The 27465-nt window shown below is 37.8% G+C and overlaps 1 protein-coding gene across 2 annotated transcripts in view; it reads left to right on the forward strand.

Moving 5' to 3' along the window:
• The window catches only part of LOC137291422 (inactive tyrosine-protein kinase transmembrane receptor ROR1-like), a 160076-nt gene that overhangs the window by 90187 nt on the left and 42424 nt on the right, over positions 1-27465 (forward strand). The window contains exons 3-4 of one of the 2 annotated variants that reach the window (XM_067822755.1): positions 1610-1679; positions 25121-25158. In XM_067822755.1, coding sequence (XP_067678856.1) covers positions 1610-1679; positions 25121-25158 — 108 coding nt within the window. Of the gene's footprint in view, positions 1-1609; positions 1680-18839; positions 19046-25120; positions 25159-27465 lie in introns of those variants that run through there. The other variant, XM_067822756.1, reaches the window with a different exon arrangement.

Below are 27465 nucleotides of genomic sequence, written 5' to 3' on the forward strand. Positions count from 1 at the left end.
AATAGCCATAAAAAGTAGCAGCACATTTCTGTTATCAGTCATGGTTAGTGTTCATCCATATCAGATCAAACAAACACCAGTCAGGCACATATCTGTACATGTTGATTAAGAGGCACACAGCACCCCTTGTAGATGTATGAACATCATATGCCACATTAGCTAACCATTGCAGTTTATGACTGGGAATGTGGAACAGCCTACTGAGTGTGCATGTAAACCACAGCAGCAGAGGCAACATGAAAGACTTGGCACCAGCCACTCATCAGGCTGCTCTCTCCATGTGTAGATAACAGGGGCTTTATGACAAGGCTAGGCAAGGTGCGCATAAGCCATGTTGAATTTACGCTCAGATTGGAGGAGGCAAGTGACAGGATGGGGGTTTTCATGGAGACTCTTATCTCACCAACAGATCCATACATTTTAATGTAACCTGCTAAAAACATGTTGCCATAGAAACGTTCTGAATCTGGATCATATCAGAATATTTGAAGACAACTTACTTCCTGAAATGAAGGTTCAATTTTGCAAAGATCCAGATTTTGTGATAAGGAGAGAACATATGGTGTAAGAGTGAGTGGTATAAACACTGTAGCTTGATGAAGTATTTTTGAAGAGCAAGACAGAAGAGTGGATCATCCCCATCTGGGACTGGCTAACTGGCTGCCAGGCATGCACTTGATCAGGAATATACAACTTGAAAGTAAATGGATGTCACATGAAGCTTGGCTTGTTGTACACACATCTTTTGCCCCATGTGAAGAACAAAGAACAGTTTTTATCCAGTTGGTTTTTATGATTGTGAGCATGGTTCAGATATTGAAGGAAAAGACTAGTGAGATGGCGTGACAGGGTGTTATCAATTTTGCATTAGATTATAATGTATCCAGTAGCCTAAAGTTAGTAGATTTATTTATAAATCCATTTCTACTATTTGAAAATGTAAAATCCAAATGGAGTCCAGGATAAGGCTTAATTTCAGATGAATCTAGGAATCTAAGCCTGCTAAATAACTCTTAACTAACCCGGGGTAGGGTAGTTGTCATGTAACACCAACTGATCTACCTATATGCTGTTGTGTCAAAAACAAAACAGTTTCACAAGGTAGGCAGTCATAATATTACTCATAATATGTCTAAGAAGGAAGATAACTATGTACTGAAACATCTCCAAGCAGTGTGTGCAGGCAGATTGTATATGTGTTTTGTCATTTGTTGACATCAACATTCATTAAAGTCACCAAATTTTAAATAGATGAAAATGTTCTATTTGGATCAAACTTGGCCAGGTGCTCTGAATGTGTTCTAACCTTACTGTGGAAGACAACTAACATATGATTTAGGTTGATTTTCAGTGATGAATGAAACACTTGGGAACTTCAACACTTTTTATGAATTAATGGTAAAATTGTAAAATATTTTTGATGGTAGTGTTTATTCATGACAATAAACATGCCTATGTTCGGTTTTAGATTCACACTGAATAGTCTTGTCATCCAAACTGTCAGACACATATCTGTGGCTAACCATGCTCTACCTAGTTTCCTGTAATAAGGAAGTTGTATAAGTATAGTGACACTGAAATGATATCACCCTTCTTTCCTATTTTGCAGTTGTGAGCCAAGTTGATCCAGACGATGCCTCCCAAGATTTTGGTGACTACTCCTACAGCTATGAAGACAGGTAAGGTTGTTGACTACCCACTGTTGTATGTTTGTGCAGTGACACTTCTGTTCAACAAAAGCTTTTTGTGCATACAGTGTCAGGTGACAGATCCAAGACTGCTTCGTTCTGAGATAATACATGTTGATTGTTATTTTTCTTTTCTTGAAACTTGCTACAAGAGTTTCAACTAGACAAGGATGGACTATCATTTGTATTTTATCAAGTTTTAAAAATAAACAATACATAGATGCTTGATTGGCTTTTTTAGAATATTCAAAACATTCATGAGTTTACCTGATGATGGGGCCAGAACACGTTCTGAAACTTTGTATTCAAAAGCAGATAAAAACCAGTATATTCTCTATGTTTAAACAATACATAGGTTTCAGTCTTTTGTATACAGTTCCATAACAGCACCTTTGCTGGTCTTATACATTGAATGTTAGAGTCTAGTTTATTCATATCACCACATCAGGTGGCTGTCATCTGCATCTGCAGAGAATGTTTACCAAATTAGTCTTAATAATGTATTTTCCATGGTGGGGAATAAATACGTAAATTTGATATGTATATTTGATCATTGTTGAACCCTTGAAATGGAATAATGACAAGATCAATGGAATGAAACTAAATGTGACACTGGATATGCTATTTTACCACATAGGTGAAAAATGATTGCTATTGTTGCGAAGGTTGTCTATATGCCCCTGTGGAAGATACTGTGGTGTAATATTTGTACACAGTATTACACTAGTTTAATACAGCTAGACATATTATTGGTTTACAGTTATGTCGTCACAATGCTAATACCTGTCACAATGGTGTTAGACCTTTCTTGACTCACAAAAAGCTTTTTGTCATCACATTGTAGGCAGTCTATATCAGTTTGTGTTGGAGAGTAATAAACTAAATTCTTAACTTGCTTTTTGTTAACTATCATTTTTACTACACTAATTAAAGTTTAGCATCAAGTGAGCAAAAGCATTAATTACCTTGTTTAATAGAAATAGTATTACATGGGTAGTTGTATAGTATCCTTTATGTAATATGCATTTGTTATTAAACCACCAAAATACACGTTAAATGGAGTTGACAACATATTCATGAGGTATGAGGTATTCAATGAACTATCTGTGTTCCATGCTGCTAGGGAGAAAGTGGTCAGGTATGAAGGGTAGGAGGCCTCACTCTGATCTGTGTCTTGTAACTCTGTAGAGCATGTGTGTCCCCTGTCTTAGCTCTTTTGTAGGCTTGTGTTCCAGTAATCATGATCCTGTAACTTGTAGCTTCATTGTTGGCAGGCCACTTTCCCCTGCTCTTGGATGGAAAAGTTGAATGCATTTTATGTGTCTTTGTTTAAAACTGACTTTCAGTGTCCTAGTATGTGGACACAATAATCTGCCAGTTGCCTACAGCTTTTACGGATAGTCATCTTTGTTATGCATTAATGACCATGCCATAACTGTCATTGTCCTAACTGAACATGTGTTTGGAAAGACAAAACCAGCAGTAGAAATGGCTCTTACATCTAGCTTTGGCCATGTGAGCACCAGGTTTTATGGGTGTTATTACGTGAAAGTTTTGCACATCAGTAGTTTTATGATGGAATAATAACTGTGCTCTAATCTGTACAGCTGCCACCCATAATGGTGTGGCTTTATATCCCAGCAAGGTATGTGTTACAGCTCAAACAGCTCAATCATGGACATCCAGTCTAGTTTGGCTACACAACCCAACAAAGGCAGTTGTATGGAGTTTATGGGAAAGAAAGCTATAAGTACTCATTTGTTTATAGGCATATTTTCCTCACTACTTTCTTGTGCAAGCCAAATGATAAATAAATGTTTTAGGAAACAGGTAGCGTCCTTACTTGTCTATTTCAATTCATAGATGTTTTTGTAGTCCATAAAAACACAAAGTTTCTGGAGGAACCAGTGTAGTAAATAGCAACACAATCATAATAAATATACACCCAGACAAAAATTAAGCAACACCAAATTCATATTTCTTTTTTTTTGTTAGTATGACAGATTTTTGTTTTTCAAAAATATGCGAGTTTGGCAACAATGGTGTTTTGTAGATTTATAATTCCAAGATAAAGATCATCAAGCATGTAAAACGTGCATTTGCTGAACCCTGTTCACTGTCGCCCATTAAAAGTGAACAGTTGGAAACTTTGGTGGCAGTGTACACAGTGTTCTGAAATCAGAAGTAACTGAAACTTTTTCATGGCAAGATATCACCTGTCTACTGCCAAATGATGGCAGATTATTGGACTTACAGATAGCAGAATGTCTTTGAGAGCTATTGGTAGAAGAACAAGTCATCACCACTCAATATAAGCCATTTAATTGACATACATCGACAAATGAATGATGTGAGGGATAGCCAAAGATCTGGCAGACCTAAAAAAAACATTTGTAAGAGAGGCTTATGAGGATCGTTAGATGAAACCCCTCCACAAATTCAACACAATTTAGGGACTAGTGGTACACTAATCAGAGACACTCTACAAGGACTGTTAGATGGCGCCTCAGAGCAGCAGGTTTCAAGGCCAGAAGACCAATGACACGGCCTCAGCTAACTCATGGGCATAAATGAAAGCTAGACTTGGTGTCGTGTCAGATCCAACTGGAATTTGGTGCAGTGGAGACGGATCCACTGGTCAGATGGGTGCAGGGTGCTTTTGTGGATGGTAGATAATAGAATACGTGTCTGGAAACAACAAAACGTGAGGTTTGCTGCTAAAAATATCTAGACAACTCTAGCATGTGGAGAGAGATCAGTCATGATCTTGGTTATTGTATCCTACGACTGCAAATTGGCACTTGTGACAGTCAGAGGGAACCTTAATGGTCAACCATGTCAGGATGCTATCTTACGTCCACTTGTTATTTCTCATGTTGATAATCACCCTCTGCACACAGGACCTGTCTACATGGACAATAATACTAGACCACACAGAGCCAGATCAGTAACCAAGTTTTGAGACAAGAAGCGATCACCACTCTGCCTTGTCCAGCTTATAGTCCAGATCTGAACCCAGTGAAGCATGTTTGGGACATTTTGGCTGGGACAATCAGGAACCTTGACCCACCAGTACAGAATCAGACTCAGCTAGAAGCTGCACTTCATTCTGAATGGAACAGGCTGCCTCAGAGATGTAATCAAAGAATTGTTCAGAGTATGAGATGGACGGTCTGAGCCATCATCAATGTCCTTGGATCCTGCACCCGATATTAAGTTTTCTTTACTCAAAACAACTTTAAACAGACAATGAACATTTCTACCACCTAATTTGGTCAGTGCCTTACCTAAATTATCTGTACTGAGGATAGTTTGATCGTGTTAATGTTTCTGTTGAAATATACCATTCAGCAAAGTTTCATTTCTTCAGTGTACGCATTGAAAATTAATAAAAACCAGTTTTTCATAGTTTGCCATAGATATCTGCTATGTAAAAAATATGTTTGTTCGTTTATAACACTATGAAAATTTCCCACAATCTCAAAAGTGATCACTCCGAAACATATGGGGTGTTGCTTAACTTGTGTTCAGGTGTGTATATTGGAACACTTGTATTACATCTCCTCTGGTCTTCTTGCTTTCTATCTTCAGTGCCGGATATAATTTCATGTAAACTTTTCTACATAAAACATTTTCTATCTGTGTTGTGAAGACAAAATGATGTAACCAGTTATGCTTGTTTTCACTATCAGTGATGTACAAGAGCTCAAGTGGCGAGTTGAACTATCCATCCGAGTATTAGTTGATGGAATGATTTGTAATGTAAGGGAAGTAACTCCTGCCTCAGTTGCTGGAGTGAATGGGGAAGTAAGTGAATCACCCCTACAATCTCACTGGAGGCTGAGATTACACTGCACATTTGGATTGCCAAGGCCAACACTGATTTAATTTTCCCTTGTTTTATCTGGCTTTCAGTTTCTATTCAGTTTTATGTCGTGTTGCAGAACAGATGTACAGCTGCAGTGTGTTTGTTACATGTCGAAAGGGGGATACAGCTCTTCCATCGCTTAACAGCTGCAAATGTTCCAACTAATATTCATTATTGTTGTGTTTTTCTTGTTTTATGAAGTGTAAGATTAATTTTTCCCATGGAATCATGTGTCGTCAGCCTAGACAGTGTAGTGTGAGTTGCATAAATGAAAAGAATTAATCAGACACAAATGCATTTAGATAAGGAGCCCAGCCTAAATTTCCTTGTCTGGATTACACTAATTGATTGCCATGCAAATTGGTCCTGCTAAACTCCACACCAACACAATAGTTATTTCATGATGTTAGAGCTAAACAAAAAATATCAATGATGATATGAAAAGGGAGAGAACTGAGATATTAAGCTGTTTCATAATAATATGCTTCTGATTTTGATTTCCAAGAAAATTTCATTACTATAATTGGCACTGTATCGTTTCAATATTCACTGTGGCGACTGCAGTTTGAACATGTAGCCTTTGAATGTTTTGGATTCCAAATTATAAATATATGTATATATGACAGATAAAAATTGTGATTGCCTATTAAATAGTTATAACCTTTTGTAATCCAAAAGATATTGATGAATGAGTTACCATCCATGTACATGTGCACATTCTCTCAGTGAAAAGAAAGAGTATTTCTATAAGTAACTTGGCCCATCAAAGTAAACGGACAGTTCTTTTAATATTTACCTGTGGAGACATAAATGTCCAGGATATGAAGACAACTCTAGTATGCCTTGTCACTTGTGATCATAAAGAATAAATTGTTGTGTCTCTTCACTACGTTTTGGTCACCCATCAGTTCTGTGACAAATTTCATACACCATGATTGCTTCTGCAATTCTATTTTGGCAGTTCTCCTGTAGCTTGCTTCAACACAATTCATTCTCACATGATTGCACCCTGAAGCTTCCTGTGATCAAAACAAGATACATATGAAATGGTGGCGTTGGTTCTCTTGTGTTGATTCAGTGGGAAGCAACTGGGCTTTGTGTGTAACTGAGACCTGAGTCTGACACACAAGGAGGCACTCCTGGTGAACACTGCAAGGCACACCCTACCTGCCCACTTGGTGTATGTACATCATCAACTGAATCAGTCTGGGCACTCTTTTTGCCAAAGACACAGAACATAGTGAATAACTCACCTAAGGTTTTCTCAGATATTAATCCAGATGCAGGTTAACATGAATTCAGTTTCTGGCTTTCTTGGTTCAAATCATGAGACATGTCTAAGAATTATGTTCATTAAGTCACTGTGTGACTGCTAAATGATGATGTACCATTCCATTTATAAAATCCATTCTTAGTCCGTTATCTGCAACATCAGTGGTTGTGTATGGGAAGCAGTGACTCTAGGTTACCCACTTATTATGTGAATAGTTACATTGAAGATTTGGTGTCTCATTGCTACTAGCAAGGAAAATGAAATGTTTACATTGATTTAACCCAGTGCCTTCTGTAGTTAATGTCACTTGATTGCTTTCGAGCAGTAATGATAGGCACAAGGCCATTGTGCTTGTAATAGCTTGTCACAAAGACTTCAGTTTCCTATCAAGCCATATTAAAATGGTTAATGCTAGGTGCTGTATAGGTTATGACTTTTAGTCCTCTATAAACTTTCATCTGTGTCTGCCACCAAGCCAGCTTTCATTACGGTAATAACTTGTGTGTATTATCTGCCAGCAAGGAACAGACCATCTGTAGGCTTGTGCAAGGCCATGGAGATGGCTTAAAACCACTGAACAGATAAGCTCTATTATCTCCCTCCTCTGGCTATGAAACTGATGAAGTTTACAAGGCTATAAAGGCAAGGTCTGCTTTGTTGTTGAAGGGTTGAACATTCTGACCATGGAGGTGCTGCAAGAGTGTACTCCTTCCTTTGGTGTTTTCTCATTTACTATGAAGGATTCATTAGTGCAACACACAGATGGACAACATGATAGGTGGCCAGTCATGAGGATATTAACAGGCTATATACAGCAGGCCCAATCAGCTGAGCAGACAGCAGCATCACAACAAGACTCAGTAAATGCTGAGTCTGGGCAATGTGAGACACTTTTATCTGTGCATATGATAGAGAGAACCTAACCCTTACCATGAGTGTTCATTGATGTACCTTATTTCAGGAGTTACCACTGACAATATAAAAACACCTGCATTTGCAGATCACTTCATTGCTGTAAAATATTTTAATCCGTGACCTTCACCAATTGTCTATGTGCCTGTTTTATTCACTTGTTTATGCCCCAACTGGATGTACCATAGAAAGTGGCTGTTATGAGCAGTTGTCACCTCTGACCTCTTTTTTGTTATACCATAAGAATCCGCTATGTCACCGGAAGAAATTCAAAGACATTTCTAGTAACATTTAGCAAACTATCAAGGGTTGAAGTATACAGAATATTATGTAAGATGCAGCCAGCAACTGTGGTACTAAGAACATATGTGTATTTCTATTACAATGTCTACCATCTTGATACAGACTATCATGCTGAAGACATGGGGAACAGTAATCATGGTAATGCCTACCTGTTCTTCCAACAGCCCTGTCTGTCACAAGCCTGCCTGTCCCAACAGCCAGCCTGTGGTGTAGTGTGCAGACAGACACTGCTTATATACTGGTCTATGCTTCTTCACAGATAAACTGGCATGCCAGGGTTAGCTTGATACCATTTTGGCATGACTTACACCCTTTCAACCAAGACATACCTTGCACACTTTTTCTCAAGGTATATGTGGTATGTGTCAGCTTTATGACACATCAAATGTTTGGGCCAGTAATGATGGAAGTGTACAGACTGATCTGATAGTGATATCAGCAGGGTTAAACACTAGCAGGAAGGAATACTTGTGACATTCATAATTAAGAGATTGTGGAAAATTTGACTTGCTTTCAGATATATGTGAGCAGGTGCATGGCAGTATTTAGCTAGATGGATGAACTTGTATGTGGCTGGTGATGGCTGGACGTATGAGTAGATAGTGATGGCTCTATGGGCAGCAGGAGGTACTGCACAGTGGGGAGGAGATATGTTTGTGGGTACATCATGTCAGGTCTAATTATGTATCAGAGGAAGTGGCCTGATAGTCTCTGTACCCTTTCTCCATCAGCTGCAGCAGATTCTCTCAGTTAGCTGCCTCATGACAGACCTGCCATGCCAAGAATATCTGGTTCAGTCATCAGTGTATGATACCTCACCATGATACTTCACCCACGTGTTTGACTTTGACATCCAGTTGGCTACAACTGCACGGAAAGAATAGGATTGTTAGTTGTGGTATAAGGTGTGGAATTCTGACCTTTGTTTTTGTCATACTAGCAATCAGGGAGTAGATCTCTATGTTAAGTGAAGTCAGTATGAGAGGTAATTTTGATATTTTTTAACGTTGTCTTTTGACTTCTGCATGGTGTAATGGTTAGAGCATCTACCTGGAGAGACCCTTGGCTGGGTCATACCAAACACGTTAACATATGATACTAGTTGGTCCCTTCCGTTGTGTCCCTCATTAATGACTCACAATGACTTGTTGGCTTGGAGACAGTATAATGTGTTTAAGTGAGGTATTCATGCTAAACTGTAACATGGTATCTCAGTGAGCTAGCACCATAGAAATATCTTAAGTCTAGGCTAGTACAAGGAGCCATACATACACATGCATGCTCGACGTCATATGAGCAAAATATTTGTAAATATGACGTTCAACCCCATTCCATCTCACCTCATTGTCTTTTTCATTGACTGTTTGTAAACAAGGCCATGCCCTCAAAATTTTTGCTATGCCATTTTTTAAATAAAAAAATTAATGAGAAATTCTATTTGAAGTGATGAGGGTTGATGGGTCTCTGAATTGAACACATACACAGCATAAAAAATACTGGCTAGCCCAGTACCATCCTCCATGCCTCATGTCCCAGCTATGTTGCAGAGATGACACACAAGGCGAGAAAGTTTGTCAGCTAGGACATTTAATTTCTCATTCTGTCCTGCTTGTCTGACTTGTGTGAGGACATGAAAATAACTGCCCAAGGTGACATCTTGTGGCCCATGCTATTGTGCTAGATTAAAGCCACAAAACAAGGTGCCTTGTATGTGACTATGTGTTCCAGGGCTCTATTGTGGTCAGTGCTTGCTCTCCTTCATCACCACACAAGGATTATAAGCAGTCACAATTGACACAGATGCTTCAACGTAGTATGCAAAGTGAATGATTCATGTGTTTACAAACATAGCAATTTGGTGTTCTCAGTACTAACCTGACTGCAGCTGTGTTGTGGGCATGTATGGTATCAGCCACAACTGATTATCCACTATGTTCCCTGAGCCTGGATCAGTGTTACTACAATAGAAAGAGTCAAATATTGACAGGGGAATGAATAATTCAATTGCAGTATCAGCCCTTAACTGACGCTATCAGTATGCAACACAAGAATACTGTGATGTATACAGTAACTCTATAAGTACAAACCTCAGTCTTCAGCACAGATTTGTGACAGAGGCTAATTCATAGCCATGCTATCTGCCATACCAGAGGCGTATTATCACAGTGTAATTATTTGATCCATTTGGACATGTAATAAGCAAAGAGGGAGGGCTTACCTGCGGCAGTCTCCAGGCAGCAAATATATCAGTTAGACAAATCAATTATAGATCTGTCTGCGAAAACAGTTATTTAGATTTGATTGCCACTTGTTGTAGCTCTTTTGCTGAGCTAGCCGATCCTTTGAATAGTTTATCTCTGGTCATGAAGGTCTTTGTTTAGGTTTTTAAATTACTACAATTGCTGATTGTTGTTTTGACGTGCCGTTGTCTGATCTGGGGGCAATATTTCCATCCCATTCAGTTTACATCTATTGTTAAATCTGTTTGCTGCCTTGTCATGTTCACTTGGCTATTATCTGTCTTCTATTGTACTCCAATATAAATATCAATTACATACCACTTCCTTCAAAATGAGTAAGTAACGTGTAGCCACAGAAATACCCATATTTTCATGATCATTCCCTTAATATTCTTCCTAGAAAACACTCATATTTAAGCTTATCATCTTGTAGTGATTCATTGTAGAGACCATATGTATTAATTTGATATCATGTTATGAACTTATTTTCACTTTATTTTTAAATCTAAAGTTCAAGTTTATTGATGTAATAATGCATGTGCCCTATGCTCAGTAATAAAAGCAATTGTCTTCCAATACGCTGGCTAATTGCGAGCATACAGGAACAATAGTCGCAGAATTACTGATGGCCAATTTTAGGTTAATCTGGTGAAACTCCTAAGCTCACAGCCCCTTAGAAAAAAATTCTTTTGAAATGACAAACTTTGGGAAAATAATTTTCCTTTAGTATAGTAGGCCATTGTAACAATATTCTCAATTTCCAGACACTAAAAAAGTCAATGAAGTGGACAAATGAAGATTATAAATCTACAAAACCAGTAATTGGACAGACATGATCACAATCTGAACATGAGGTTAAATTGGTTATAATGCACAGTCCTGAGTAGTTACTGCTTGTGAGATGCCCTCAGCAAATTCCCTTTGAGTACATGATATTTGAACATCAATCTATGCATGTGTTGCTATTAAATAGGCAAGGTATACTTCATCATGTTGCCACAGTTTCATGAACTGTTTCAAGACCAGCTCACAGTAATAGTAGAGTTTGCTCATGGAATTCTGACTTGAGATTTAGTGAGTCTGTGTGTGTGCACAGATATGAAGGTGAGCTGCAATGCCTTCAAACTATTTTCTCTTCTATAAATTCAAATTTGAAAAGGTACAACTTGAAGACACCAACAAATTAAAAAATGTAGGTGAGGATACAACAGAAATCTCTGTGATGAAGGGGTGGCTATAAATCTGTGTGATGAAGTTAGAGGCTGCAGCAGTAGTCTTTTGATGAAGGGGAGACTACAGCTGTAGTTCATGTGATATGAGGGAGACTACATGTGTAGTGTATAATAAAGGGGAGGTTACAGCTGTAGTTCATGTGATAAAGGGGAGACTACAGCTGTAGTTCATGTGATGAAGGGGAGACTACAGCTGCTGTTCATGTGATGAAGGGGAGACTACATGTGTAGTGGATGATAAAGGGGAGACTACATCTGTAGTGTATGATAAATTGGAGGTTACAGCTGTAGTTCATGTAATGAAGGGGAGACTACATGTGTAGTGTATGATAAGGGGGAGGCTACATCTGTAGTGTATGATAAAGGGAATGTTACAGCTGTAGTTCATGTGATAAAAGGGAGACTACAGCTGTAGTTCATGTGATAAAGGGGATGTTAGAGCTGTAGTTCATGTGATAAAGGGGAGACTACAGTGTAGTGTATGATAAATGGGAGGTTACAGCTGTAGCTCATGTGATGTAGGGGAGACTACAGATGTAGTTCATGTGATGAAGGGAAGGTTACATCTGTAGTGTATGATAAATGGGAGGTTACAGCTGTAGCTCATGTGATGAAGGGGAGACTACAGCTGTAGTGTATGATAAGTGGGAGGTTACAGCTGTAGTTCATGTGATGAAGGGGAGACTACAGGTGTAGTTCATGTGATGAAGGGAAGGCTAACAGATTAAAAAATGTAGATGAGGATACAACAGAAATCTGTGTGATGAAGGAGTGGCTATAAATCTGTGTGATTAAATTAGAGGCTGCAGCAGTAGTCTTTTGATGAAGGGGAGACTACAGCTGTAGTTCATGTGAGAAAAGGGAGACTACATCTGTAGTGTATGATGTAGGGGAGGTTACAGCTGTAGTTCATGTGATAAAGGGGAGACTACATCTGTAGTGTATGATAAAGGGGAGTCTACAGCTCTAGTTCATGTTATAAAGGGGAGACTACAGCTGTAGTTCATGTGATGAAGGGAAGGCCACTTCTGTAGTGTATGATAAATTGGAGGTTACAGCTGTAGTTCATGTGATGAAGAGGAGACTACAGCTGTAGTTCATGTGATAAAGGGGAAGCTACATCTATAGTGTATGATAAAAGAGAGGTTACAGCTGTAGTTCATGTGATGAAGGGGAGACGACAGCTGTAATTCATGTGATGAAGGGGAGGCAACAGCGGTAATGTTCGTGTTGACGTCAGGTCTGCTTTTTGACACAGAAAGGAGAGATGGAGGCCTCATCTTGTCCCTGAGTAGAACACAGCCAGACACAAAGCCACAATAAACCTCAAGCTTTTTTGCTCAAAGGAAAAAATGAGTTTTTATGATGCATTATGGGCCATTATTGTGGTATGGGGAATATATTGTGAAGAACAGATGTCTCCCATACAAAAGGAGAGGTTCATTGTTTCAAATACACAATGTCTGTTTAAGCCATTTCTTCTGTTGCTGTGGTGTTCTAGTTCTTGTGTCAAATAATCCATTGAAAGCATCAGTAACTGTGCATTGTAGAGCTGTAGTGTGCTGCTCCAGGTGATCAGTGGTGTTACTCTGACCAGAGAAAGTATGGCTAGTGGAGGAAACCCTGGTGCAGGCAGTTAGCAACTTCACTACATAATCACACCATGGCACCTTAGAAACAACAAAGTGTGCTAGTCTTGTCATGTAAGTATAGGTAGGCAAAACACAATGTCTAAAAACAAAGTGTTTATTTTCATAGTAAAACAGACCTCATTTAGACCTTTTATCTCCTATTTCATGGAATGTAGCCATCTTTTCATTTTCAACCTGTTTGTAAAACTGTGTTGCTAACTGAGGAAACCGTCATACAACTTTGTGTTGTTACATGCTTACGTTATGGTATTTGACATGTAGAAAGGTGGGCATAGTGACACTATACGTCAATGCTGGAAAACTGACACTAAATGTGAGTGCTTGTCTGTGTACATGCCTGAGTGTGTTGTGATGTACGCTATATGACACTGTATGTGAATGCTTGTCTGCGTACATGCCTGAGTGTGTGTTGTGATGCATGCTGTATGACACTGTATGTGTAGTGAAGCTGATGCACACTGTTTGACATAGCAGCGAAACTGACTCGTTTTTTCTCTGTGTGTGCATGTGTGATAGGAGGAGGAATGGTGTCTCAGTGTTGGCAGCCTTATTGACACTGTGTCTTTTATCATTGTGTGGTAGTGGCAGCAAAGTATTAAGTAGCAGTATTGTGGTGTATGTACAGGCCCTTCATGAGTTTCAAACTAAGCCTTGAACCTCTTCATGCATTATACCACACAGGCACCACTTCTGAACTCTGCAATATAAGAGTGTTAGCACCCTTTATGGATATATTTGTCAGTTCACATATGGCACCTTGTAATTCTGAATAATGGTAAGAAAATAATACAATAAAAGTCAAGCCAACATTTAGGTATATTATTCAAGATGCTGAAAGTTCTTTCTTTACCTTGGATTACTTACCCATATCTAGCTCACCTGACAATTCAAATATACTTATTTAGTGTCTTGCCTTTCTGTCATCTAGTGGTCTGACTGTCTTTAACTTTTACACATTCAACATCTTCACAACTACTGTAGAATTTAATCTTTGTATGTTTGTCGTTGATGATAAACTGACTCAGTAATCTTTGTGTGAATGATCTCAGTAATGGTTATCTAACACTGCTCACAGACTCCTGATTTAAACATGGCCGCCATTATGTCTGTGTGATTCAGGTTTTTGTGGCTGCCATTGTAACATATTTCACGTGCATCGCTATAGTAAGATTTATTTCCAAATGAGGCAAGATGTGTGATGGACACTAGTGACTGATTGTAGGAGTTTCTGGGTTGTGTAAGTGCTGCAATTCCATTGCTTCAGCATGTAACATGGGTTGGCATCTAGGACATGGATACACAGACTCACCATTCCAGTTTTAACCTAATAAATGGTAGGCACTGATTAGTGGAGTTGGGTGTTTTAGATATCTGCTGCACTGTGTGGGGGGCTTGTCACTGCCACAGGGATTTATAGCATCCAGGCTCCACCAAGCAGTTCTCAGAAATATATTTTGTGTTCAGAAAGATTTCTGTTTCTGATATTAATGAAATCCTTTTATATCTTCCAGTTCTAAATTGAGCATAGTGTTATCTACATTTTGTGATAATTTAGAGATGGATGTTTATGTTCATACACATAATTAATGAGCTTACATGCCATTTCTGCTGATTAAATATCATTCAAATATATTAGTTCCAAACAAGTGGTATGAGCACAAACCTGTTTATGCAAGTTTTCTGTCAGAGCATAGAAGCTGTTCCTTTACTGATCTTCCAGAGTATAAATGTAGATAGGGTTGCTTCACACCTTACCCATTCTTCTTGTCAAATGAAAATGCTTGTCTTAATCTTGTGGCCAGCAAATCAAACATATCATTAGCACATAGGTTTGGGCTGACAATGAGTGAAAAGCCAGGTAGCTGGTATGTTGACAGTAGTTGGGTGAAAAGTGGAGAAAGGAGGGAGCAGGTATTGCCTTCCCTGCTGTGTCAACACCAACACTTAAATATCCCAATCATTCCCCTATGCCCACAAGACTCTACCATGAAATCCTCATCCTGCCGTGAAGGGTTTAATGATCCTTACAGCTTATATGCACTTAAGATTAAACAGTTGGGTGAGGATGCAATTGGTAAAAAACTTTTTCGCAACATTTGCCTAAGTAATTGAACAAATCGTGTATGGAGTGTACGCTTAGTGAAGCAGAGGGAACACAGGGAGGGCTAAGAAAGACCCAGAGATAACAGCACAGAACCATTTGGGACACCCTAGTTTTCCCTCTCAGCAGGTCTGTATCATTCACCAGCATTTTATACAAGATGATATAACAGTTAAATACATCCACTGGATGAAGAAGAATCAGTGTGGTCCTTTTCCACATTTCTTAAAGGAATAGAATAATTACAAAAAAATATTTCATGGTCATGGTTTCATCAGCATGTGGAATGGTTGTGGTCTTTGTTAGATCAGGTACAATGAAGGATCACCTTGCAATCACGAAAATGAAGTTCTGAGGAATGATCAACAAACTGAACTTTGGAAAGACTGGCACATGTGTACATGTACTCATCATCCTGTGACAAGGGAGGTAACTGTCAGTAGAAGCCTCCAGTTTCCACACTTACCAAAGAGATTGGAGTTTTTATGCACAGTCATAGCTCCACAAGGGGAAATCATTTGCTTGTTGCTTCTATGGCCAATGAGATTTGGTGTCACCAGAATTTGCTTAAAGATATAATGGTGGAGCCTCAAGATCCTTCTCACAATAAAATGTGTCCTGCATCACTTAGTGCAGTAGGTCTTTTAAACACCTTGATTGAAAACAAAGAGATCCTGAAAATACCTGCTGAAGCCCAGTTGATAGTATTCATGCTCTGCTGATCCTGCTCCTGATTGGCCAGGGTGGAAACCTGATAATCAGTTTCCATGGAAAGTAAATAGTTACTGGATAATAGAAAGAATTTTGATTCCAATATTTGTCTTGCAGTGTCACAAACAAGTGTGTGACCATATGCTTTTAAGTGTTGGTGAAAGATCTGCCTGGACTAGTTTTCACTAATTAGTGAGAATTTGTTTGCTTCTGTTTCAGTTTTGACTTTTCACATTACCCTTACTGGTAAACACTTTAGACAACTGACTTTTCTGTTGGCCTCTTGTTCATGTGATGTTTCTTGCAATTTGGTCTATCTAGGGACAGTTTTTGTCAACACAGTATCAAAATGTATGCTCCTTACTAATAGGAATTTTGCCTGAGTTTTGAAGGGTTTGATCTGACTTGCAAATGGTCATGCAGATACTGGCACAGGGGAAAAACAAAACAGACAGTTGGATGACTCAGGCATATATCACATATGTTTGATATCACTGCAGTATTGAAGTCATTGGCCAAGTGTACATTGGCAAATGCTGAACTGCCACAGGAAGTCACATCTCATCACACACAAATAAACCTTCCATGCCTGCATTGACCTCTAAACTTTATACACAAATAGAAACTGCATCTAACTGACCCTAAGGCAAATTGTTTACAGTTGCAGAATACGTTAATGTGTCCTTTTGATATCTCAGTAATTTCTGTCACATCTTATCTGTGCCCTACACTTCAGAGAAAAAGGTGAATGTAGAGCATGATGCATAGAGATGTTCTAATACTTTGGTGTACCTGAGAAACAGTTAATGATAACCATATAGCAATGAGCTGTCATTAAATGTGTTTTTGGTATGGTGTATCATCTTTTGAAAAAGAGTCAAAGGTTAACTTTAAATCTTCCAAGGCTGTATCAGATCACGCTGTTAACCAAGCACCTTGCTGTCCTCACTCTTATGATGCTACTTTAAAGAAAAACTGTGTTACTGTACTACATTCTATTTTTACAATATTAAAGCGTTGCAGCTATAAAGAGTAACCGTGCATTGCTGCTCTCCGGCGTTGCTGCTCTCTGGTGTTGCAGCTGTAAAGAGTAACCGTGCAGCAGTCCCCTAGTATTTGATGGGGAAGTGTAAGGACAAGTGAGTGAAGTAATTGTGGATAGTTGTAAAAGTGACAGTGAGATTAGATACAAGATAGAAGTCCCTTTCACTTGTCAAGTTTCTGTCACAAGGAAGGAAGTAAATGTTTATGGGTAAAACTTCTAAGGTAGAAGAAATATAACTGCTGGTATAATTATGGCCAAGCTGCCAACTGAACCTACTGGCTTTGTCCATCCACCAACAAGCCATACATTAGAGATACCTGATTAAGTGTAGTTTATGTGAATGTTAATTGGGCACAGAAACCTGTGAGATGTGGGTGTTTGACAGTTTAATGCAGTACAATCAGTGACAGACCACAGGTACCAGGCCAAAAAGAACATGATCAATGTCTGAGGATGAGGAATATGGGTTTATTGTTTGTATCTGATGGTGAGGATTTATATTAGTGTTATGTCTAAGGGGAAGGGTAGAAGTAAATGTGTAAGTAAAAGGCTGTGTCTTAGGATGAAGGGTTGGAGTGTGTCTTAGGATGAACTGTATTAGTGTGTCTTGGGATGAAGTGTAGGAGTGTGTCTTAGGATGAAGGATAGGAATGTCTTAGGATGAAGTGTAGGAGTGTTCTTAGGATGAAGGATAGGAGCATCTAAGGATGAAGTGTAGGTGTGTCTTGGATGAAGGATAGGAGTGTTCTTAGGATGAAGGATAGGAATGTGTCTTAGGATGAAGGATTGATTGTTTTATTTGATGGTTAAGAATAGGTGTGCCAGGTGTCCAAAAAGCACATGCACAAGTGCCAACAAAGTTATTTAATCATCAACATGCCGTCTCCATCCTTTCTCTCCATTCCTCCCTTGTAACAAATAGTGAATTGTGTCAATATGTTGATGATAAATTGTTATTTTATCAATTATTTTTATTCATTTTTTAGGACGAAAATTATGCAAAAGCCTTACAGAGTTGGTATGATGTTTTGATTATGATCAGTGTTTCATTGAGCATTTTATGTTTATTAGTTTTTTCGAGTCAGATTGCAATTTGTTGGCCTGCTTTTAAGCCAAACAGACTATAATAACAATGTAGCAACCACTTTCTGTGAAACATCAAAGGATCTGTGTTATGTGTAGCTTATTTCATGTACAACAGAGACAAAAGTGTATGCATATGTCATTAGGGTATTACATGCTTGTTTTGTATGTTAATGACAAAATGTGGGTGCTCGTTCTTCATAATGAAGATAGTATGTTTGAAATATAACTTTGTGTAGCATATAGCATATGTTTTGTATGTTAATGACAAAATGTGGGTGCTCGTTCTTCATAATGAAGATAGTATGTTTGAAATATAACTTTGTGTAGCATATAGCATATGTCATTAGGGTATTACAAAATGTTTTGTATGTTAATGACAAAATGTGGGTGCTCGTTCTTCATAATGAAGATAGTATGTTTGAAATATAACTTTGTGTGAAATATAACAGCTGCAAATATAAACACTAGACTTATATTTGTCCCCAGTAAGAAAACAAGGAGAGTTCCCAATGAGTGATAGGGTGAATGTTGCCTGAGTGGTTGGCTATGTCCCCTTCCTCCCTGACAGTTTGTCTACTATGAAGTGACTGACCCACGTGTTCAGCTGCCAGCCAAGCCCAGCCTGCTTGCTGCAGTGCTGCCAGCCAGCCAGCCAGCTAGCCAGCCTGCCTGCCTGCCTGCCTGCCAGGCCTGCCCGCCTAAGTCAGTGGGCTTGCCTCTCACTCACCATAAGCTACAGGGTATTTAATCCTGAATGGTCCCCTCATGGTGGTGTAGTGCTTCTCTTTGGATGGAGTGTACACATACTTGGTTGATACAACTGGTGGTTTTCTAGGGATCTGTGACAGTCATCTGTTCTTGTGTCTGCCTCATTCTTTGTGGACAATCTATCACAGACCATGTCAGACCATGACTATAAATTCGAGCAAGATTGGTAAGACTTTTATTCACAAATGTAGTCTATTCTTAGTCCCTTCTTATAGCTTTCAGTAGTTCTTCTGTGTGAAGTTTATACAGTTAACATCCCAACCTGAGATGTTTTAGCATGTTCTTCATTCTTCAAAAAGTAAAAGAAAAATTAATCATTCTTTTAACAAATTCAGGAGATAGAAATGTACTGGGTTATCTGCAATTTCTCAAGAGAATAAGATAATTCATTTTTAGTATATTCTTTGTACTTGGTGTCCAAATAATCTCTCGTACTTACATGGAATTTGTGATTTATTATTGCAAAACACATCACTAATGCACAGTAATGAACTTCAGTACTGTAGAACATCAAATAAAACATTTTCAAAATCTTTTCTGGGATGTAAAATATACACTATGTTAACTAGAGCAAGTTCAAAAATAAGCTTGAACAAATGTTGTTCCCACCTTCTTGGTTCGCAACAGTTTATTTAGACAATTTTTTTCAAAAGTAAGATCCAATTTTGTGTTGAAGGGAAAAGTAATTTGATAAGTGTTTGTGTAGGATGTCCCTTCAGTTCACCTGTTGTGAGCCGCTAGCGTTCAGATGGCACCTTGTCCCATAACCAACTGTCAGGACTTTGCTCTCTTACCTTCCAGTAAAACCTGTACTAGTTTAGACACTAAGTACTGTTTTCAGACTTTCAAACTTTTCGGGCACTGTAAATTGAGAAACGTTTAAAAGGTTGCATGTGAAAATGACTTTCCTGGTTTCAAACAGACTTGTCTTGTCCTCTTTGATATGAGCAATGTCAGACTAGAATACATTGAAGCTGTTTGAAATATTTCTCACAAAGTTCAACCATGAATACATTAACATGCAATATTTACAAATTGAAGAATTTCCTTTATTTGTGGCATTGTTTATTTATTTGATGGCTGGAAAATTATGTGTAAATATCCTTTATGATATATGCACACAAATGTGAAGTTCTGTACCTATAATAGTTATTGGTTTATAAGTGTGTTTGAAATCAAGAATGTGAAACAAACCTTCTTGGTGTGGAAGGTAGAGCACAGTGTCTTCCCATATTACTGCTGTGAACTACTGTGATGTGACAGTCAATACATACAACTGTAAATCTTATCAGACATATGACAAAAACCTATTGTTAATAACTCTAGGTTTCTGAACAGCTGATGAGCTTAAACTTGAATCCATATATCTAGCAGAGTTTTGTATAATTGTCTCTAAATTACCCTGTGTATGAAATGTAGGAATTATCTGTCTAATGTTCTCAATTTAGCAAGTTTAATATTTCTAATCTACTGAGGCCTGTGGTTTCTACGCTGTTTATATTATAATGTGGTGATCTTAATGCAAACTCTCTATTTTGCTATCAGAGCATGATCTGCAGAATCTGTTCGATCTTTTTGGTGTTATTACATCTACATTTCTTTTTCAAATTTGCACACATGTGCCAAGCATGGATACTCATGCTTGCTTTAACAATCTAAACATTTAGGTTTTCAGCAACCAGTTTTATGTAGTGTTTTAGAAAATTGAGATTTTGGTACATGTATTTAAGAAATGTGATGGATTTTTCAGTATTTTAATAGTAATTTCTCTTCCATTAATGAACAATATTTTGAAAAGTAAAATTTGAAAATTCAGTGTATTAATCTTTCATTTTCTCTAATATGTGGTTCTTCACAATAACCCTTTGTGTATTTTCTGACATTGCATTTCCTTGTAAGTCACCAAACTCATCTCTATGAAAATTTTCCTTGTGGCTGAATATTTTCAAAAGAAAACGACTATCAAAAGTAGAGGTAATCTGTTTTCAGTTTTATCCCATAGTAGACATAGTGAGGTCACAGAATATTTACCAAACTTCACTAAAATAGTTTGAAATTTAGTTGCATTGTTGTCTGCATACTTCCTTTATTTTATTTAACTCCAATGTAACATGTTCTAAAACAATATTACCCTCGAAAATAACTGACGTCCCTTTACAACAGATATCTGTTCTACTACAAATTGACAGCATAGCGGTTATTATTTAAACAATAGTTAAGCACACAACAGCTAGCCCTGTCAATGTCAAAATGATTCATGGCCAAAAGTGTCGCTGCATAAAATGGCAGCTGATATCTAATAATGTTAGCAACATTTAATGAAGCCTGAGATCACATGATAAATACTAATTTCCAAACAGGCAGATGAAACACTGCAAAATTATAGGAAAGGCTATATAATAATTTTGCAACTTTGTGGCTTACGGCTTGTAATGATGTGTTTAGCTCGTAATGATGGTGGACCCGTTTAAAGCAATATTTGATTTTCTCAGACATAAAATGCCAACCAGCCTCTTCACTCTAGAACTTATTGTTCGAGTACAATGTAATGCTTCTTTATGAGGAATATCCATTAAACATTCTCTCTCTTTCTCTCTCTCTCTTTCTCTCTCTCTCTCTTTCTCTCTCTGTCTCTCTCTCTGTGTGTAAGTCAAACAAATATAGTTTCATGATGAAGGAATTTTTACAGTTGCATTAGTTGTTGAGAATTTTCTATTCAGAAGACATATTTATCCAAGTAACTAAATGTATTTTTCACTAGAGTATTCCAAAACAGTTAATGGAATTAGCATTTCCTGTGTGCATGTTTTTGTAATAAACAGTAGGTATGTAGAACAGTAGTCCAGTAAAACACAAATGATTATCTGTCCCATGGAAAGGGATGTCTAAATTAAGGTTGAATGATCAAAGATGTTAGTTTGAGTGTATTAGTTGATTACCAACTGCTGACATAACCTCTTAGTTTAGCTATCTACATAGTATATATATGATGCCTGTCATTTCTCTGTTTTGCACCTGTAGCAAAGATTAAAATTTATTCATAACAAAAGAAATGAATGCCTTGTTCAAATTAGAACTCATGATTAAAGGTTATGTTAGACTCTTTGAAGTAGACTTGAGCTGTGATATCCACCATATCAATATTGACAGGAGAAGTTCAAAGATCAAAATCACAATACAGTTGTAAAGTGGTGAATTATTGGCATGATCAAATAGGACTTGATGGATGTTTGGTTTGGTATTATTCCAGATATTAATACTTAATACATTCCTGTGTGAGTGTAATTATTCCATAATGGTGCGTATGGCATTTCCATTGCATTTACACAGGCTCCTTGCTGCAGCATGAATATCCCACAGTGTAAAGAGACCGGTCTTTGGTGTAGGCTCCAACCTGTTTCTTCTACCTACAGCCAATATTTGGAGAGGCCAACTGTATGTTTGATAGTGTTTCAGAATGTTGGACATTTTTGTGGTATCTCTTCCTCTCTGTGCAGCAGCTTGCCCCTGCTCATTTGTCTGTGACAGTATTTTGTTCAGGGCCAATCAGGCATTGCCTTCCTGTAAGCCACAAGGAATACATATCAAAGATTATATAGTTAATTTCTGAGGTAGCTTTGTGAAGGCTGTACATATATGTATGTAGCTGTGAGATGATAGGGAACTTATGTTGTCTTGGTGTGTCACCGAAGGTAGATGGTTTCATCGACTGCAGTATATTTTATTGGAAGGAGGAAACTAAGTATGTCTTGACATGTCTGTGTAGGAAAAGCATGATGTTGCTTTTTGTAGTCCAGTTTCATACTGGCTTGGTAGATCCGGCACTGCTGTTATGTCATATCTCATTACTGCTTGAGGTTCTGAGAAAAGTAGCTTGTAACAGCTGACAGTACATATTTACTCCTTGTCTCTTCAGTCCAATGTTGTGTCTCCATGCACAGGAGGATGAGTGCATTTATTGATGAATTCTACCACTGTTTTCAACCATACCGGCTACTTAGTAGTTTGTGTTCTAGAAGCCGGGGCTATATTTTGTCATGATCATAAGTTGAATTGTTTAATAACTGGATTGACACTTTTAAAGATTAACATTTTATAACTTGGTTATTTTTAACAGAATTATTCAGTTTTTATATTCTGCAGATCCTGTGTACACAGTATGCATACTGCTTGATATCCATGATTGTGTGATATTTAAGAGTAAATGCTGAGTGTACCTGTAACAGGGCCACTACAAAGATTGTACCATTCTTCTTAGAGCCAGAACAAAGTTGTAGTGTAACATATGGCTCCTCCCAATTGAAACATCCCTAATGTAGGGATGTGACCTTTGGCACTGCACTGAAGATTTTATTGTTTTGGGATGATATAAAGAATGAGTTTTACATGTCTGGGGTATAGAGTAACAGTCTTCATGCATCAAGCTCTGTTCATGTGGAAAATTGTCTTTGAAATACAGCCTCCTACATATTTTGCAGTATCTGTTTTTAATGCTCCTCTTACTGGGAGAAACATATTCACATCAAGTTAAGTTCATTTCCAACTATTTTGAGGTCTGTTGCTTTTATTGCTGTCGAAATTGCTTTTGCATAATTAAACTATATTTACATCCATAAGATGCTGAAGTCACTTTTAAGAAAGACAGTATCTTGTTTCAAACTTCTATACCACCCTAGTTGATAATGTTGTCACTCTGTGAACTGATATTGTTTGAAAAATAATATTGTTCAAAATAATCAGTTTTAGCTGCTGCTGCTGCTGCTGCTGCTGCTGCTGCTGCTGCTGCTATTAAACCAGGTTCATGCTCATTCAGCCATATTGTAGAATATGCAGGTATCATTATGATAAGATTGTGTGGTAAAGTTTGACAAACCAAGCTCTTGGGACATACCTACCAAAGGTACTACAACCAAACCAAGGCCACTTAGAGACACATGTCAGACTGCTGCAATAGAAGAGCAATATTATGTTCTTATTCTGGAGTAACAGTATTAAAAGGCCATGTGGGATGTACATGGATGGACATTTCTTGGAATACTTTATACTAACAACCCCCATTCAAGAATGTCTTAGCACTACTTAATGTGATTTAGAATTACCTTGTATATTGTTTGTACGATTCTGTTAGGATTATTTTAGTTCTTGCTTATTTTAATATAAAAGTGTTTATGTTGAACTCACTCCATTTACAGGAAGTGTATTCTGGAACATGGTTACAGTGTACCATACACATTAAGCATGTTTGACAAGTGAATAACTCACATATGAAATGTTTTGTATTAAGGTAAGGTACATACATGTGTCCTAGGGTGGGGGTTAATTGTACATTTGATTAACCTACTTGTCAAGCACTCCATTATATGTGGGCAGGACAGTATTTGATGGGGAACATCTGGCAGTATCAGTGGTGTATTACTGACACCCACATTTTTCATTAGCTAGTCATATCTCAGTAAACCTTCAGTTTCAAAATAAATATTATAAACATGGTGAACTTGACAAATGAATATGGAGAAAGGCCAATTAACCATATGACCAAGGCATCAACTGATGCTAGTAATAACTGTGAGACCTGTGGGACTGGGAGTGTTGTAAGTTACCATGGTGGTCAGTGTCTGTATTAACATATCAGCAGTGACCCTTTATTCCTTGGGGTCACTTATGTCATACACCCCCAGGTCTCACCGTACAATCTCTCTCACACTGTCATACATACATGTCCATGCTGGCTTACTTTGGTGTGTCTGCTCTGTGCTGGTTTGCTCTGTGAGTCAACAATGGGATCAATTAAGTATTTGGTCATTGTGGGATAATGGGTCTGAAGACAACTGTATCTCTGTGGCAGTGATAAAACTTCCAGATCAGCAATCTCTTGATGACACTTGCCTTTCATCACTCAGTACATAGATAAGAGCTCAAGAATGCCAAAAGCTCTTAAATCGCATAATCCTTGATACATGAATAACATTGAAACAGTACCAGACGAGATATTTCAGACTTTGCATGCCCAAAATTAATTAGAGTTGAGAGATGAATCTCTGATGCTTGAAAATAGGTGTGCATGCTCCCCTCTTCTTCTGCATGCTGCCCAAGTTTAACTCAACAGGCAGGATCACCATATCATTAACACAAATCCTACTCAGATCACGTTTCAAATGTTACAGTTCTTTACTGTGTTCAGAAAGCTGCACTTAAGATGCATCACTTACAACAATTTAATGATGTGTTCTTTTGTTTACAGGAACAATCTGCTTGACTCCACAGACATCGTCAGTCCAGGTAATAGTCACATTCCTACTTACAGTTTGTTGATGCATGCCTAGTGCTGTCACCTTGATACATGGGATGGTGGCTACCAACATCTGTAGGTCACTACAGAAAGAGTCCACATGGGACGATGCCAAGAGACACAGGGCAGTAGCAAGAGATGTTGATGTTGAACAATGATCACTCACAAGTGACATCCGACACCTTCAGTCAGTGGGGAGTCTCATAAAAACACACATTTTTCTGTTCGTATTAATATCAGTGCTGCTATAGTGCTCTAGAAGAACATTTATTCTTGTGGGTTTGTTTGCAGATATAGGAAAATAAAAAGAGTAATACACAAATGGGTACTCAGATTAACAAAAAAAATAGGCCCAGTAATATGGAAATGTGTTCCTTTAAAATATTAAATGTCTCTTAGACAATTGATAAATTTAATCATATTAACAAATCAATGAGCTTATTTACAAGCTTAAGGCCAGTTTCTGGCACAAAATGTTATGTTTGAATTAATTTGCAACTGCATTATTATTCATGCATCAAAGATGTTTAAGTTTTGTGTTTATCATTCTAAATGAAAAGGGCATCTAGCCAACCCCACTGTGGTTGCTAGCTTGTTGTGTGTGTGTGGTGACAAGGAGCACTTGTTGTGGGCCCAAGAAAAGTGCTCCTGCTGCTATTTCTTCTTCTGGCATGCTGTGTGCAATGTTCTCTCAGCTACTGATGCAAGACTACTTCAATTAATGAAGACAGTTTCAGAGGTTGAAACTTTCAAGTGATTAAATAGAAAATTCTTCAGACCTTAATATTCATGTCTTTGCAAATAAAAGTTGTTGTTAATGTGCTGAGCTAGCTGTCACAGTGATGGGAAAGGCAAGCACAAGTGTATGAAGTCATTCTCGTTTACCCTGCATCAAGTAGAGAAAGATGTCTGGCAAAGGAAAGAAATAAAACATTGTCTAGCAATTTTTGCTCCTGATCTTATCAAAGGGGACAGAATGCTGTTTTCTCAGGGAAAAATCAGAAATGTTTTAACTGAAGCCCTCTTGACATATTTTTCTACTTACTCAGTGTCAATGGAGATAAATGGAGAACAGATTAATGGCCAATATTTCAGTTCATTTTGCATTTGAACTGCATATCTCAAAGAGGGCCTTTTAAGTTAAAGTGTTGCATGTAAGCTGGTCTGGTAGTGGCTTGTGATGAGAGCTAGGTTAGCAAAGGAGGTGTTTGTATGTGATGACAGGTATGGTATGAGTTGTAACTTGTCTGAGGAGGTACACGCATGCACACACACATGCGCATACACATGCACACATCACCTCATAGTTTACCTGCACACTCAGCTCAAACTGCACTAATTGCATTAGAATTTGACATGTAATGTGAGAATTAAACAGGGGTTATGGGCAAGAAAATAAGCAATTGGACTTTCATTCAAGGATGTTCATTTTTGTTGTAAATATGAAGAAATTCATGTATTTTGTGTTCACTTACCAGTGATGACATTTTTGCTTGCCTTCCATGCTTCTGTATATATTGTTTGAACCATTTTGTGGCAAGATAATTAGTTTGCATTAAATTGTCAGATGTGGTCCTTTCATGTCCTGTCAAAATGTAACTGAGCCATGAGGAATCAGATTTTCATTTTGAAGCTGGCACAGGCATACCTCTTATTTGATAGGGGTACCATATGAATTGAATATTACTTGATATAATAACTGTAAATAGACTTGCGGTGAATTAGGTATTTTACCCATGGTTGATAATTTAATTGAGTATTTCAAATTTCCAGTGCTGGTAGGTCTCAGTATTTTCATTGCCCACAGAATTTTAGATATTTGGGTACTTTTTATTACTTCCAGATTACTGATCACATAAATTCTAAAACAATAGATCAAAATTTTGTTTTTGCAATACGATAATGTTATTGACCTGTTTTGAGCGTATTAGCAAACAGTGTTGAATAAAATCATGTAGTCTTTTGAAGGACTGCTTGTTTTATCAGTCTACAGTGTTCAATAATATTTCACCACTAATATTTGTCTGTCTTGGAAATAGCACTCCTGTGGTCAACATTGGTATGATATCTTATGATGCTTGAAATCTGAATGCTCGGCAATCCTTCAGCAAGCCCATGCACTAGATTTTGCCAAAGCATTACACCACAACCACACATTTTATCATCTTTATGATTAATTATTCTCCATAGATATTTACTTTTCCAGTTATGAAAGGCTTCTTTAATATAAAATGCATTGTTGCCATCATGGTTTTTGACTCTTAAGGCTGAACCTGCCAAATTGGGGTTAAGCGATT

Source organism: Haliotis asinina, chromosome 7 (genome assembly GCF_037392515.1).
Source record: "Haliotis asinina isolate JCU_RB_2024 chromosome 7, JCU_Hal_asi_v2, whole genome shotgun sequence".
Lineage (NCBI taxonomy): Eukaryota > Metazoa > Mollusca > Gastropoda > Lepetellida > Haliotidae > Haliotis > Haliotis asinina.